Genomic DNA, 17,600 nt, shown 5'->3' with positions numbered 1-17,600 from the left:
GAAAAGGCAAATCAAGAGATAGAAAGTTGATAAGTGGTTGCTGAGGGACTGGGATGAAATGAGGAATTAAGGGGTGCTAGTTAAAGAGATGTGGAGTTTCTTTTGGAGTTATAAAAATATTCTAAAATTGATTGTGGTGACAGTTTCATAACTCAGTGAATATGCTAAAGCCACTGAATTTTACAGTTTATAAATGAGTGTGTGAATTATATCTCCACAAAGCTGTTTAAAAAAAAGTGGACATTTTAATCAATGCAAACCTAGGAAAAAAAATCTGGCAATAAACATCATTTATATATAGATATAGATACAGATATAGATATATACAGATACATTGTTGTCATGGCATGACACAAGGTCATGGATATGAAAACTTTAGAAACGATATAGTCATACATCAAGATATGCACCTCGAGTTATAGTAATTGGACTTCTCAGAGAATTTCTTCTAATACTATACTTGGCTTACAGTATAGTCTTTGCATTTATAAGTACTGATTTTGATTTTGTGTAACTTGGGAGCAGCTGAATTCTATGTCTCTTTGCAGTTGTATAGTTGGCATGAATTCAAGTTCCTTCAGAATATTCTTATTTGCTAATTTATAGTACTAGATAATGTCATGTTTTTTTCCCCCTGTATTTTTTCTTTCCATCTCATTAAAGTTCAGTTACAAACATTGACGTCATATATATATATACCTATATATATACCTAATGTAACTGTGGAAACAGTTGTGTACCATCCATCATTCTTAATGGTAACACATTTTTTATTTTTGAGAATTCATCCTAAGGTTTTTGTTAAGTATCAAGTTCCCTCCTAAGGCAGGAAAGGGCTATGCCATACATTCATTTAAGAAACAGGGTTGACAACCCTGGGTGTCAGGCATGGTTCTAGGTGCTGAGAGTGAGGGCACTCTCATGCAGTCATTCCAGGGGTGGAAAGACAATGCACAAATATATACATCACTTAACTGATGATAAATTCTTTGCACAGTATTAAAGGAGAGTAATGAGGAAGGAAGGATGAACAGGAAAGGCCTACTGAGCAGGTACAGTGATTCTGAGATCTGAAAAGGAGAAGAATACAAAAAGCATTCAGGCAGCTACTGCAAAAGCCATAAAGGTTGGAATGTGCTCCAGAGAAGAGGAAGCTAGGGAAGAGAAAGAGCAAGGAGAGGGCCTGGAAGTGCAGCCTTTAGAGCAGGGATCCTTAACCCCCAGGCCAAAGAGGTGAGGCCAAAAAGCTGGGACCGCTGCTTTGGAGGACAGGCCACTAAAGGAGGTGTGAAGGAGCTGCCAGAGGTGGGAGGAGACCGGGGGAAGTTTCCTTCCAGGTGTTAGGAGAGGAAGAGAAGAGTTTGAAGGAGGGTCTAGATGTTGTGGAGAGGTCAAATAAGGTGAGAACCAGGGAGTGCGCCTGGAGTTTGACAGTAGACATTTAAAAAAGTGCAGTTTCAGGGGGAGTGCTGGGGATCAAAGCCCATATTGGGGTGAGCCAAGGAAGCAATGTGAGATGAGGAAGTAGAAGTGGACTGTAGACAACTGAGTCTTCATAGTTTTTATTGTGTGTGAGAATTAGCAGACAGTGTGGTAAGTGAGCATGAAAGTGAGTTCAAGGGAAAGTTTTGTTTAATGTAAACATTTTATTGAAATATAACATGTTTAGAAAAGTACTTTTTATTTAAATAAGTAAAATTAAAGCAGAGACAGGTGATACTATGCAGATTTGCTGATGCGAATGTTCCACTAGGGAGGGAGAAAGTGATGCTGCCAGACCCAGGGGTGAAGCCCTTGAGGATACCAGAAGGACCAGCTCCAGAGCAGCTGAGTGCCAAGGCTGGTCTTTAGTAGGACTTGGACGTTTCCTCTACTGTAACGTATATAGAGGAATACTTAATATAATACATTTAATTTCAAAGTTAGGCGAAATACGTTTCAATAACGACACAGTATTTTTGTTGGGAAGACCAAAACTGGAATTAAGGGTCCACCAAGGAAGAGGTTCCTTAGGAAGTACCTCAAAATCTCTGTTGTAACCCCTGAAAGATCAAACTCAGAAGCAGACCTAGTCTTCCTTCTATTCTTACAGAGACTGCGAACCAGCCTGGAGTCAGCTGGGTGGGTTGAGTGCCTGCCCGTCTGCAGTCTGCCAGAGGAAAGGCTGGTTTGTGGGGGAAGATGGTGGGTACCTTTTGAGAGAGGGCACTGTGAGGCTTTTAGGTGCTGGTGGTGATCTGTTCCTTGATCCACATGCATTTACTTTGTGAACATTCTTCAAGTTGGATATTGATGATTTGTACGCTTTTCTGCAGGCCTGTGATAAACTCTGCGGCTTTGAGGTTTGCACCTAAAATCTTGTGAGAGTAGAATAGAGGACTTCTGATAGATTTCTCTTGGAAATTGCCTTTACATTTTACCAGCCAACCAGCTATTCTTTGTTAAAAGGAAAAGGCGGACATCAAGGTTTATCATTCTTTAGAACTCACACTGAGTGCTGGTTCCTTTTGAACTCTCAAGGATTTTAATGTAGCATTGTCAGGCTAAGACCCCCAAGACTCTTAGCCTAGGTTTTTCTTTTCTTTGTGTGAATGGGGAGAGTTCTTTTCAGTGACTTGATGGGGTTCTAATGCATTGCTAACAAACTATCAAATGGGATGGGAGGATCAATCTGTGTTTTTTTTTTTTTGGTACATGAAAAGTTCTTATCTGAACGAGGGGAAAAAAGCCCACATTTCTTGGGTTGACATGAAGAAAGATTTGCTTGCATGCCTCTTTTAAGGCACAAGAAAGGAGTGCCACAATCCTTACTAGAAAAAAGAACCTTCTTTCACAGAAGAAAACCTTTAGTTCATAATCTCTGAAGCCCTTTTTGTGCACAAGAAAAGTAGGAGGAATCATTGCCTGGTGTTAAGATTTCAGCATAGAAGTTGAAGGGCAAAGGAACACACACAAATGGAGAGGAAAGGAAGGCCAAGGTTACCATTTCAGTCCTGCTTGATACTCATTATTCCTTGCATGCTTATGTCATCCTATGTTTTCTAATCTGGTTTTTTTTTTTTTTTTTAAACCTTAGTTCAGTTCTCTTCTGGTTACACAGTATCATCCTTGATGATGGCCAGAAACAAATTAGGAAAATTTCTTTAGGATACATCTTACAATAGTTCTTAGATTGTAACAGATAGCTCAGTCTGATGATATTAAAAGTGCTGCTTACTCTGCCATCATCTGTTCACTTATCTATTTTCTGGGAGGTGTTTCTGGAGTTCTTTTTACACAGGCATGAAATTTTACCTGGAGTTTTTCTGTGATCTTGGGACATTTCACTTTTAATGCTTATATAACAAATTTTGAACATGAATGGCATCAGGAAATACTTGGAGAACCCCGTTATTATCATTTTTTCATCCTTAATCTTTATTGTTAGACCTTTCTGTTTATGTGGAAATATTCCAAATCCATAATGGCCTAATTAAAAACACTTTTTTTTTATTTGGAAACTAGTGAAAGACTTATTGTTATTATTTAAAAAAATTTTTGAAAGTGTTTTTGAAAGCTTGTTTCCTTGCTTATTTATTTTCCCAGAAATCTTTAGGTCCTTCAGCATATTTTCCCTAACTAAAATTGTGTTTATTTTATTTCCTAGTGAGGTTAAAAAATATTTTAGTCCTATTTCACAACCCTCACTTGCGAGTTTCTAGTAGCTCTTCAGCTGGGGTCATGGTACAGTAAGATGAAACAGAGAAACCTCAGGCTGACCGGATCCATGACTGTAGGGAAGTGACATCACCTCTTTCTAAAATCATTTCCTCTTTCGTAAAATGTAGAATGATAGATATTGCATCAGCCCTCTTACAGGGTTGAGGCGAAGAGCAAATAAACAATGTCTGTGAGAGCCCTTGGAAAACCTTGCTAGGCTAGGTTAAAGTATTGTTACTTTCAACCATTCATTTCCACTTTTACTCAATGTTAATAATTTGTTGTGAATGTTTAAAATTGAGAAATTTATGTGATGGATCATTTGAGCTTCCCTTTCTCAGCAAGAATGGGGAATTTGTGCTGAAATTTGTAGATTTGTTACTTGTCCATTGCTATTTCCATTGCCAGTTCCTATTTACCACTTAGAACTAAGTCCAATATTTTTTCTTTTTTTTTGAGTTATAAAACTATTTGTTCCAGAAATCAGTTAAATGTAAGATCTCTGCTTGCCATTCCAAGTGAGTGAACATAATAGAAGCCCTTCATTTTCATTCTCAGTATAATTTTGTAACTCTCAAATTTAATATAATAGTTCAGTCATGCGGTGTTTATCAGATGTTCAGAGCAGAGCACTTGTTTGTTATTCTATACTATTAAGTTTCTTGAATGATGAGGACATGAGTTTCAAACAGTTTCATTGGGTCATTGTGGACATTAAATTAATTTAATGAATTGGTAAGTGTTCATTGTTTAGACTAGTGTCTAGCACATGGTAGATACCTGAGCTAGCCACATATCCTGCCCCCATGACTGGCCCAGAACACATTGTCTTTTCTTGGCCCAAGGGGCACAGTGCCAGAACCAGAGGACCGCAGTTGATGGTAGGTTCTGCAGCCAAAGGAGTTTCCCAAACCTTGTGTTAAAAAGTGTGGAGTGAAACCCAGGAGGAATCAGATCAGGAGTCAGAGATCTGGGAAATAAATCCAGGACCAGAGCCTAGAGTTTGTGAGTGAGGCCCGGGAGATGAGGGAAAAGGAGCAGTTAAATAGGTCCACAGGGGAGCCTGTGTTGATTCAGTCTTTAACAGGAGAGTAAACTGGACAAGGACCTTCTTTTGTATTCTCCTGTCCCACTGCCCACCCCTCCCACCCCAATTTTAGAGGTAAGTTATGTGGGTGAGGCATTTGCAGCTAAGCTGCGGTCTGACAGGACATTGGCAATAGTAGTTATTAACTGCTATATAGTCACTGCTATTTACTGTTCATCTCCTATGTGCCAGTCACTTTGGTGGATGCTTTATATTGGCAGTCTCCAACCTTTTTGGTGCTGAGGACCAGTAATCCCACAAGAATCTAATGCCTGATGATCTGAGGTAGAGCTGAAGCGGTGATGCTAGTGCTGGGGAGCAGCTGCAAATACAGATGAAGCTTCCCAAACTTGCTGGCTGCTCACCTCCTGCTGTGCAACCTGGTTCCTAACAGGCCAGAGACTGGTACCGGTCCGCAGCCTGGGGTTTGGGGCCCCCTGCTTTATATGGTAGCTACCCTGCTATAAGAAAAGAACCGCTAACTGGCTCTTAGGAATTCTGAGCTGGGAGTGATGGCAGTGATGACAGGAAGAATGCAGGTTCAGTTTGGCTGGACAGAGTAAGGACCAGCAGAGCTCAGGGTTCATCATGAATGCAAGGAATAGGGGCTCCTGTGTGGCATGGGATTTATTCATGTGATGGTAAGGGACCAGTGAGGTCCCATCTCCATCATGGCAGAGTGGCTTGGTGATTACTACTGGCATCATCTATAGCATGTTTTAATTTAAAAAAATTTTATTGTAAAATATGCATAAATTTATCATTTAACCATTTTTAAGTGTATAATTCAGTGGCATTAGGTGCACTCACAGTGTTGTATAGCCATCATTATTGTTCATTTCAGAACTTTTTCATCATCTTAAACAGATAGTTTGTGCTCATTAAACAGTAACTCCCCCCAGCCCCTGGTAACCTCAATTCTACTTTTTATCACTATGAATTTGACTACTCTAGGTACCTGATATAAATGTATTCATACAATATTTATCTTTTTGTATCTGGCTTATTTCATTTAGTATAATATTTTCAAAATTCAGCCGTGTTGTATTGTGTATCAGAATTACCTTCCTTTTAAGGTTTAATAATATTTCATTGTGTATATATGTATGTGTGTGTGTGTGTATGTGTGTGTATATATATATATACATATATATATATATACACACACATACATATATATGTATATATATACACATACACACACACATACATATACACACAATGAAATATTATTAAACCTTATACATACACACATAAACCTATATACATACACACACACACATACCACATTGTGTTTATCATATATCTGTTGATGGTACTTAAGGCATTTTTAAGAGCTGTGTTCTGGGCACTTTATTAGGGTCCCATTGATTCTCAGAAGGTCACTGTACTTACCTAGTCAGCGAATGGTGGGGGTGTAATGTGTGTCTTTTCCCCCAAACAGACTGTAGCTGTTGAGTTTATGTTACTCAGGAAATCTTTCTCATAGGAATAATCTTTTAGATTATTACCCAGTTAGTTCAATACAATCTGATTCATTTTTTCTCTCTAATTTTTCTCTTATTCTCTCCCTTTCCCCTCTCACGCCTCTTCCTATTGTGCTTGTTTAGTTCTTGCTTTCCTAGACCTCCACCTCACCCACCCCTAGCATCTTCTGTTTCATCATTGCTTTCCTCTATTTCTTCTCTTCCCTTTCATATTTCCATCTCTATTTCTGCTACTTAGTTTTTTCTTGCTCTACCATTTTTAATTTGTGATCAGAATTGACTCTAATCATTATTTCTTTCATTTAACATGTAAAATGCTTACCATCATCTAGACTGTTCTAAGCACTTTACAAATGTTAACTCATTTTATCCTCTTTACAACTCTATGAAGTAGACCCTATTCTTGTCTCCATATTATAGATGATGACATTGAGTCACAGATCAGGTAATTTGTACAAAGTCAACTGCTGGTGATGGGTGGAGCCAGGTTTGGAATCCAGGAGTTTGGCTCTAGCATAAGGGGCCTGACCCATTTTTACTCTGCACCGAATGCAGGGGTGTAGGTGTCCAGCTTAAAGGCAAAGGGGTGTTGTAGTTCAAGGCCAAATTAAACATAAAAAATTGCTTGTCCCACCATGCTCTTAAATGTTTAGAAATACTATATCCAGAAATCTCATATCTTCACAAGAGCCTTTATCTACCTTTTACCTTATACTATTTTAACCTGTATTTTTCTCAAATACCACCATTTAAAAATCATTTAATTTTAATTATAGAGCTGAAAAGTATTTTTATTAACTTAAAAGGTAATGATTTACCTTAATACATTTTTGTTTTCTAGCTATATTAATCACTGACATTGTAACAGATGGTTTCTTAAACTTTTATTTCAGCTAAATTTATTTTATTTCAATTAAATTATTAGCAAATAAACATTTTGCATTATTCTGAGAATCAAAATATAGTGTGTAACATCACTTCAAAGGACACATAGAGTCCAAGTATCATCACTCAATTTGAAAATCAGCATTTGGAATTTAAATCATATCGTAAGTTGCCCATCCTTACTGGGAAGTTCTAACTTAGTGCTTCTTACCTCATTGGTTTCCTCCTATCAGTGATACATATCTTCATTCATTACCAAGTAGCTTAACTTAAGTCATCATTTTTTGGTTCACAGATCTGGAATATTTGCATAGAATTGTTCATACACTTACGGCCATCTTTGATCTTTGTCACTTTTACCTCTGTAGGTTGCCTGATTTGAGTTTTCATATAACACTGATTTTCTCCTTCATTTCTCTGCACAAACTTTTATTTGACCTATAGTTTTTATTCTGAGGTTTTATTATCTCATAAAATTTAACTCTAAAAATCTTAAAGTGGGTATTTTGTAATGAGCTAATTCATATCTAGAACTTTCATCTTACACAAAAATAAAGAAAGGTCCTAAACAAGTAGAGAAAAAAAAAAAAACAAACATTTTCTTAACAGTGAGGGCATTTTTATTTAAAATTAAAAAAAGGATCTTTGTCTCTTTCTGAGTGACCACCCTTCAAAGACCTTACACAAGTTTTATATTTAGCTCATCCTATACATAAAGTCTCATTAGCTCTTAGGTAAGGGTTACCCATTTTCAAAAAACATTTTTCTTCTACCTGCCTGCCTTTACTTTGTTAGACTATTGCGATGGCTGGTAGCACTATTTTCCTTGATTTGGGCTACAGATTTCAAGACTTTCTGTAACTGGGAAGTCAAGGACGAAAACTTAAAGAAAGAAAAACAAACTAAGATAAACAGTTTCAGGCAAGGTAAGGAATCTCTTATTAAAGACTCATCTAAACCCTTTCTACGATTGATCCAATGACAGCAATGTGGAATAGGGGTGAGAGCTCTGGAAGTCTCAGGCTCTGCTTTTTGTGCTGTTTGCCATTTGCTGTGTGACTCAAACTGATTCATTTAGTCTCTCTGATTCTTAAGTTTGTCATCTATAAAATAGACATTGCCCTGGATGAGTGGTTCTCAAACTGTCCTCTCCCAAAACACTAGTATTTTAGAGCTAGACCAAAGTGTTCTTTCATTTAAGTACAAATAAAAGAATTTTCTTAATTTTAAGGTTTTATCTTATGAGATTTTATTAACTCTTCATTGCTTTTTCTGCCAGTCATCTTTGCCAAATGAACAGGTAGCAAAAAATGTTATTGGAAAACTTGAGACTATCTAGCTTTGCTTAATTTGATAGTTTTAAGAAAAATTATAAAGTGAGGTTGGATATGATTTTTATATAGCTCATATAATGGATCCATTTATGCTGGAATCATAACACCATTGATGGGGTGAGAAGCAGTGTCAAATAATAGCTAACAGCATGGGCTCTGCAGCCAGATTGCCCAGGCTTGTATTGCAGCTCTGCTTCTTACTAGCTCTGTTACCCTGGACAAGTCACTTAACCTTCCTCTTTCTCAGTCCCTATGGAGATAATAATGTATCTACTTCATAGGTTATTGTGAGGATTAAATCAATCCATACATGTAAAGTACTCAGAACATGTCTGGCACATAGTAAGTGCTATACAAACACTAGCAATTATTATTTTGTGATGTAAAAGATGTATTAATAGGGTCGGGGGAGGATGAAGAGGGTAAAAGGGTCGAATATATAATGATGGAAGGAAACTAGATTTCGGGTGGTGAGCACACAAAGGAATATACAGATGATGTATTATAAAACTGTGCATCTGAAACTTATTATGTTATTAACCAGTGTTACCCAAATAATTTTAATTTAAAAAATATATTAATATTACATGATGTTCAGAAAAGAACACTGTGACTTCAGGAGTCCTGTCTTCTGAACATACTTGAGAACCATGGATCTGGAATTTCGCTTTTAGTACTTAAATTCCATTATTCTATGTCATACAGTTGGGTTCCCCAGAATCTTTCTTTTTCCTTTTTATAACTCAGTGCTTTAATGAATATGTTTTTTCTCTACACATAGAGTGAAATGATTTTTTTCATTTGTCTAGTGGAATGCAACCTTAAATATAGCTTCTGAAGAGTTTCCTTTCTGTTTTGGGACTTGAAAGTGTTTTGTGTTATGTACGTTAGTTACATTTGTTATTTATTATTAAATACCTGATATACTTTGAATCTTTATCCTTATGTATGAAGAAACTGAAGCTGAGAGAGAGAAAACAAATTGTCAAAAGTTATAAGTGGCAGATCCAAGATTTTAAGCCAGGCTGTCTGACTCCAGAGCCTGCTTTAATATAAGTATGGCAAATCCAAGTTCCTATTCCAGTGGCAGTAGTATTTATGCTAAGTTATTTAAAACAAGCTCAAGCAGTACTCCTCTAAATAGAGACTAATTTCTATGTAAATATTCCTGAAAGATGCTCTTTTTATACTTGGGTCAGCAAAAGTTACCATACAGCTGTACATATTCATTCAAAGAAAGGTGAAGGACTAAACAAACAAACAAAATGAGCAATTGCTTGTACATCAGGCAGAAAGCATCTGGGCCCAGCCACACCTCATGTGCAGCAGAACAACCTCCTGTAGGTACATATTTCTGTCCTCGTCCCAAGAGGAGGCAGCTTACCAATCTCCTAGCCCTTGGTATGTGCTGTTCACCTAGCCTTCTTGTGCTGCCCTGAGGGTTCCCCTCTGCTGGCAGCACTGGGCTGGCTATCTTTCTGCATTGCAGTGATAGGTACAGGCATGGGCAGTGGGAACTCAGGGAAATATCAGGGCACGAACAATAGAAACATTCCCCCTCCATCTCCCCGCTTCTGTGATGACTAGTCCCCTTCTGTTTGGCCTCCAGAGCCCATCACAGCTCCTTCCCCAGATTGTGACTCAACCTTCTCCTGTTTCTTTCTCATAATTTTTTGGTTCATTTTGCAGGTCCATCAGTCTCTCGCTAACTTCTTTCTATGGCAAGTCTAGTGTTGGGCTTCAGGGAGGTAGCCAGCAATTCATACTAGTTAGTTTATCATGAGCCAGAAAAGTCTGGAATGTGGTATACTTCTTTCTATTTAAATAATGATGTATATGGTATATAAGATACCAGATGTATCTGGTATATAAAGTACCATACAAGTACTGAAATCTCTATTGAATTTGTCATGTTTCTGAGGTTTGATAATGTACCAGTAATCCTATGGAATTTAATCGCTATATATAACAACATCTTAAAGTGGAATTGTATTTATAGTTTGACCTGTGATCCTAGGTACATATCTTTTGAAGGCAGATTTGGGTTTTGTTTCCACCTCTCTGTATGGGTGACACAGGAGCTTCTTGACTCTGTAAGTTCTGAGTGATTCTGGAGTAGTGGCTTCATTCAGGACAGAAGAACTGATGGGAACCAGGCTGGTTGATGATGAGGGAGTCTAGCTCTGGAGTGAGCAGCAAGATGGGAATGGTTCCTACTGGAGGAGGGCAGGCAGTGTGGAGGCTGGGCCACTAGGAAACACCATTGTCTAGTTTGGGGACCAGCCTTATTAGTGGCTGGAAAAGTTGTTGATCTTTCCCTCTTCCTCTCGCTTAATCTTCCACTGTCAATCTCATTATGCAGGTGTCACCCTGGGGTGAGCTGGGAAGTGCACTGTCCATCTGTCCTATTAGATTGAGAGTTCCATTGGAGTTTTTGCTCACCTTTTTATGCTTTGTATTCACAAAGAATGAAAAAATTGCTGCCGTTTCTGGAACGTTTGTCATTATGCTATGTGATCCCAAATGTTGCCTACCATGTTTCATTGAATTGATGTTGATGGTAAGATACATGATTGTTTATGTATCATTACAGAAAAAAAAATCATTGCCAATTAAACTGATACAAGTGCTTTTTGCCACTTAGAATTTTTATAACATACTTATTGAAAGAGCTCTTTTAGATTTATTATTTAGACAGATTTTTTTTTTTTTTTAAATCACAGCACTCTTGTACGTACATGGAAGGGAAAATATAAGTGAAATAAATTGATTAAAGTATTCCTAAAGTTTTGTCACTTTCAGAGTGACTCTTCAGAATCACTTTTGACTCAGAGTCATCGATGTGTCTCTGTGCCATCAAGAGTATTGGTGACTCATTGTTCCTTAAAAGAGGGCACACTGCTGTCATCAGGACTCTCCTCCAAGCAGCTAGTACCATTCTGGGAGTTTGATCCTGGGAGTTATGACCCTGGTGTTTTCTTACTCAGCCTGAGGCAGGCCAGTCTTTCCACATATCTCGGTAATAACGGCTCATAATCCAGCTTCATACATGTCATTGTCTTTTATACTCAGGTCCCCATAGGTCTGGTTATTAAGGTCATTTTTCCCATGATGAATATTTACTTCTCTAATCAAATTTATACTCAGCTGCTGTTCCTATGCCTTTCAGTTTTAGTGCCAAATTATAGTGTAATCTTTTTGAAGAGACTCAAAGTGGCAGTTAGACTCAGGGTGTCTAGTGCTGACAACACACATGACTCAGTGAAGCAAGGACAGAACTAATGAAAGGCTGTGAGCAAGGTCGCACAGGAGCAGGCAGTAGCAGCCACATCCTGACTGCCACCTGGATGATAGTGACTGCAGGATACCACTCTTATAAAATAGATCCCTAGTTTAGAAATGTTAAAATGTAGAAAAAGTACATTATAGACTTGATGAAATACAGATCGTTAATTCTTACAACCACCATGCTGGGCCGTTAATTTAGATTTTCAAATGAGGAGACTGAGGATCAGTTTGTGGCTTACTAACATCGCACCCACTAAGCACACAATAGATTTAGGAGCACAGCCCCAGATTTGGCGGATTCTAAAGCTCATACTTTCAACTATCCAACGGTATTCAAGAAAAAATAACTAGACCAGAAATGTCAAGAAGGCAAATATCATTTTTGATATGTCGATGTTTCTTAAGGACCTAGAACAGTACTTGACATATAGTAAGTACATAATAAATATTTGTTGAATAAGGTCATTAGGGAGGATAGAAACGCAACCATGTCCTTCTCTTCCTGAAAATGAAGTCTGTAACATTTTGGACAATGGATCAAAGGAGGGAAGATGGATGACCACTTTCTAACAATGTGTAGTTTGGTTCTCCGGAAGGAAGTCTGTTCCTAGCTAACAGAGCCTGGTAGCACCTGCCTGGTGGACAGCGCTGAATAGCTCCTGGTTGCTTTTCCCCCTCCCTATCTCCTATAGATAACTATCAACAGAGCTCTATAAATTAGGCAGTTGAAATAGGAAAAAAATACGACAAGCTTTACTATAAAGGAAGTTCATGTACAGGGCATTTATTATTTGATAAGTTGTTAGGTTTTTAAAAATATATGAAATGTTTTGAAAATTCTGAAGCTCTTAATAAGCTCATCTATAAAATATGAAAGTTGATATATTTGAACACTACTATGTGCTAGATCTTGTACCTAAAATTTTTACATATATCATGTAACCCTCACAATAACTCTAGGAGATAATTATTATCTCTGTTTTACATATTAAAAATTTAAGTGATTTGGCCAAGGTTATATAACTAGTGAGCCAATCTGGAAGCCAGGATGTTCAATTCAGATTCTATGGGTTTTCTACTTTACTGTTTCCCATCTAAGCTTAAGGCTAGAATAGACTTTAGAAACCATTTTATACTCTCCGTTTGCAGATGAGGACACAGATGCTAGAGGATTTAAAGTGCCTTATTTAGTATTGGAGTAATACGTAGAATTCAGTATTTACAAACAATTTATTAAACAGTAAATAATTGCAGAATATCACATTGGTGTTTTAAATAGTTTAGTAATTATAGAAGCTCAATAGGTTTTATAACTATGTCTTAAAGAACGGGAATTACTAACTGGGTATTTTGTATCTCTTATTTTGGATTAATGGGTTTTCACTATTTTGGGCTTCTTTTTTTGCTAACAGTATTCTAAAGTTATTGGGAACTACCATTGTGGGCAGTATTTCACATCTTTATTGTTAAGTTTACTGACAAACTTTCCTCTGTGTTGATTAACTGTTCTGTTAATTTGTTCCACATCTGCTAAGTAGTTATTTCTTCTTTTTCCTTCTTTATCCTTGTCTTGTGTAGTTAATAGGTTTTTATGTCATGTAATATCTACTTTCCTACTTTGGTAAAATTAGAACAAAAATAATTCAGTCTGCCCCTTCTCATTTCTGCTTACATGCTCCCATTTTTCCTTCAGATTTCATCTGCTCTGAGAAGTCATCCCTGAACACCCTAGCTGGGATTAGGTGTCCTCTTTTCTTTTCCCCCTGCACAAGGTGATATCTTTAAACCACTCTTTACAAATTATCAAGTACCTGCCACAAGCCAGATCTAGAGTTATTCTCATGAACAAACACATTCCTTGACCTGAAAGAACTTAAGAGTTGAGATGGGGAGGCAGACAATTAGACAGAAAAATTCAATATGATTGAATACCTTTTTAAAAATGCTAATGTGTTTATTGTAAAGCATTTCACATGTATTATTTTATGTCATTTTCTCAATAACCTTATGATCCCCATTTTACAGAAAAGGGAGAGGAACTTAGGGAACTTCTGTGTTCTGTCAAGGTTAGTTAAGTCTCAGAATTGCCACCCAAATCCAGGTCAGAGCCCACCCTCTTAACCACCACTCCTCTGACAGTAACTGCTGCCTCCCCATGGAGCACGTTCCCTGTAGTATTCCCAGTGCCCTCATACACCAGCTACAGGGAGATGAGCACTAGTGTTGGAGTTCAGAAACTAATAATGACTTAACAGTTGTACAGACACCTTAACTGATTCAGTATCTTCCCCATGTAACCACAACCCAGTTTAGATGCAGGATGTGGAACATTTCCATTTCTCCAGAAAGTTCTCCCATGGCAGCCCCCCTCCCCCCTTTGCTTATACGTTCATCTACTGGTGGACATGGTCATTTCTAGTGCCCTCTGATGGAGAGAAGGGTGTGTGCAGGATGAGTGTATATGTGGTGGGAGGGCTTTGGGGTGGCAGCGATGATGGCAGTGTTGAGGTGAAGCAGGAACAGGCTTCTCCATGGCTCAGAAGAGGCTCCCACGTGGTTTGGACGTGGCAGTTCTGCGTTCCTGATTTAGGCCCCGGCATTGGGTGTTCCAGCATCGATTCTTTCTTCTTTGAGCCTTGGTCTGGTTCAGAGGTTGGAGCATGTGTCATCTTAGAATGTGCTTCTCAGCTTATTTCCATTGTGGGGGCTGAAAGAAATAATACTTTTCCTCCCACCTTCTAAGTTGTTTTAGTTGGGCTAATAATCAAATGAACAAAGACAGATTAACAGGAGAAAATCAAAATTTTAATACATGAACAGGAGGAATTTACATAAGTGAAAATTCCAAAGACAATGAGGCAACATTGGGTATATATGACGTTTTGGATAAAGGAGAAAAAGTGGAGCAGGGGTCTTTGATTTCAGTAGTGAGAATGGGTGATTTACAGGTAGTTGAGGAAGAGCAGAACACACTTGACAGGCAAATTCTTTCTGGGCAACTCAGAAATGAGGGGACCTAGGGGATATCTAGCTAACAGGCCCCTGCCTGACGTCCTACTATTTACCATACTTAATTTATATCGGGCTAAGGCGAGCATCCCAAGATGCCCTTTTTGGAATAGGCCTTTCCATCTGAATCTCTTAGGCAGGAAGAGGGAGGGTCATAGGTTCTTTTTGAGTCTTTCGTTTCTTGATAACCAGCTTAAAATTAATATCCCAAAAGGCAAAACTTTGGTCCAATGCTTCACCATTGATAATGAGAAGAATTCTAGCTGGATCTTGGCTAGTGGTCTTTCTTACCTTTAGTTTAACAGTGTTCTGAGCAGTTTTATCTTTCTTATCCATGTATGCTACTTTAAATGGAATGGCGGGAGGAGGTGTATCAGGCATGGCTGTCCCACTGCCCTATTAAACAGCAAATCTCATGGGACTTAAAATGTCAGCGTTTTATCATCAAAAGAGAAGATCGATGTTCTTAAAATGCCTGTTTTGGAAAAGAATAATAAGGTCACAAGATGTAGATAAAGTGCCTGTTGATGTTTGGTAGGGCTTTTTGATTTTTTCACTAATCATTGTACTGACCAAACGGGAAACAAAGTTTCTGTTTATATGCACGAAATTGTGGCCCAGAAAATTTGGCTTCCTCTGCTTGAAAATTTTTCTTTGTTTTGTGACTGTTATTCTGCTGTTGATGTTGAGTAGGTGGTATAGCAAATCAGTATCTAAGCAAGTGTGCAAGACAGGGGCGGGCTGGAGCTGTGCAGTAATAAGACTTGGGTGTGAACCCATCACTTGCCTGCATTTAGCATCTGGGAACGTTATTCTCATTAGAACTCAGAGAATTACATTTTTGATGAGGGTTACATATACCTCATGTATGCCTAGAACACAGCAAGCATGCAATACATTGTATTATTACAAATAATTTCTCCATTTTTACCTTTTTGCCCAGGTATATTTTCTTTTATAAAGTTTTTTTTTCTCTCTCACTCTCTTTGCGGTTGAAACTGTAATTTATTCAAATGTATTCATCTATTTAAAGTCTTGGTTCTTTTTGTCTCTTTTTTCAGGCACATTGTAGGGACGTCTTTTTGTCCTTCATGAACACTCACGTGGTAGACAGATGACTGTCCTCCACCCCATGCTGCTGTAGGCACCTTGGACGTGGAGGTGTCCAGTAGGGAAAGGATGGATTCCAAAGATGAAAGCTCACACGTGTGGCCTACATCTGCAGAACATGAAGAGAATGCTGCACAGGTGAAAGAGTGGTCTTTCCAGCTTGGTATTGATAGCACTTTTTTAGTTGGGTACAGATTGTTGACAGGTGAATAGCAGCTTCTATATAGTAATAAGTAGTTGGGAGGAAGCTGACATGCAGAGCTGGTAGGTAAGGAACAGGCAGTGTTTCAGTACTTGGAATGCCTTGTCAGTATGGTTTAGTGTGATTCAGAAGAGCTGAGCTACCACCCAGAGGCTTCTCTGCCGTTCCTCAACTCATTGTCATGATCTATTTCCCTCCCCTGTTTTATATTGTTATTGGTGCTGAAAGGTGTTTCTTTGATGTTATCTAGTATAGGGTTTTGATTCTTTGAGAATAGTGAAGTACAAGGTGTGTCTATAAAGTAAGTGGCTTTTCTCTTTTCAAATTCGGAATGTAAACCTCTAATTGAAAGTTGTCCCATTAAGTCAGTAGCTCTGGAGATTAGTTATGTATTCAAATGCTTCTGGAATTGATGATCTCTGCCTTCCAAATTGCTATCATAGCCAGCTATACGTTCTTTTGACTATTCTTAACAAAGGCAAACCTCTGCATTTTGGTATGGATTTGAATTTTGAGAAGAGTCGGTAATCATATGGAGCCATGTTTTATATGGGACCAAAGTATAAAATTTAACATTTAAGCATTATAATTAATATGTAATTTTTATTTAATTTTTTAATCAAATTGTATAATTACAATGTTATTATCAAAATCATGAAGTTGACATCAAAACATTTAAATATAAATATTTTATTTAATTTAAGCAATATAATATTACAATAAATAAAATTGATAATCTGGTATGATTTAAAAGTTTGAATACTTTAAAAAAAGTTCCAGAGATGCTCCTTGCAGAATCATTGAGAATGCTGTTTTGTTCTCCTGGAGACCATTTCGAAGGTTATTTTCATATATTTTGTTCATAAACAAAAATGTGGTCCATTAAAGAACAGAATAAAAGAAAATATGGTTATGGCACTCTGTGTGACCAGAGTCCCCATTTATGGGTGATCAGATAGCAGAACTCAGTATCCCTCATGGCACCCCCTCTTCCTCACCATTCCTTCTCCCAGCGAGTAGTTAGCAGAAGAGTAAGTGGTGAAGACCAGGTTGAAGAGCTTGGGTAATTCTTCTTTTGAGGAAATACGGGTTGGGTTTTTTTTTTTTGCCTTTTTTAAGCACTGAAACCAGTCCAAGGTTTTGATGTTAATGAATATATTTAAAGTCACAACATTATCTTGCAACACTTAAAACTGCACAAATATGTTATAAGGCTTATTCTTCCAATATATAAACTATGTGCTCATGGACAAATCAAATTCATGTGGAAGCTGGACTTAGTATAGAAGTGGAAATTTGTTTTATTTCTGTGGCACTTGATTGCATTTGATCTCTAGGTTTCTTTCTGGGGATTGAATCATTTTTGGGATCTACTATTTTCCACTGGAGAAAACTGAAATAATAAAGTTAGGTCTAGAGCCAAGACAGTATAAGAATAAGAATTCTGACCTTCGAGTGCCTAATTTCAATATCAGCACATAAATTATTTCTCTCCCAAA

At 37.7% G+C, this 17,600-nt stretch overlaps 1 protein-coding gene across 4 annotated transcripts in view; it reads left to right on the top strand.

The window, feature by feature from the left end:
• Positions 1-17,600, top strand: part of PRDM10 (PR/SET domain 10) — an 83,137-nt gene that overhangs the window by 16,112 nt on the left and 49,425 nt on the right. For 3 of the 4 annotated variants that reach the window (XM_011376206.2, XM_011376204.2, XM_011376205.2), the window contains exon 2: positions 15,851-16,037. In XM_011376206.2, the coding sequence (XP_011374508.1) occupies positions 15,969-16,037 (69 nt within the window). In that variant the 5' untranslated portion in view covers positions 15,851-15,968. Of the gene's footprint in view, positions 1-15,850; positions 16,038-17,600 lie in introns of those variants that run through there. The other variant, XM_023521041.1, reaches the window with a different exon arrangement.

The sequence above is a fragment of the Pteropus vampyrus genome, unplaced genomic scaffold (assembly GCF_000151845.1).
Source record: "Pteropus vampyrus isolate Shadow unplaced genomic scaffold, Pvam_2.0 Scaffold288, whole genome shotgun sequence".
Classification (NCBI taxonomy): domain Eukaryota; kingdom Metazoa; phylum Chordata; class Mammalia; order Chiroptera; family Pteropodidae; genus Pteropus; species Pteropus vampyrus.
This window is presented reverse-complemented; position numbering and strand designations above follow the sequence as displayed.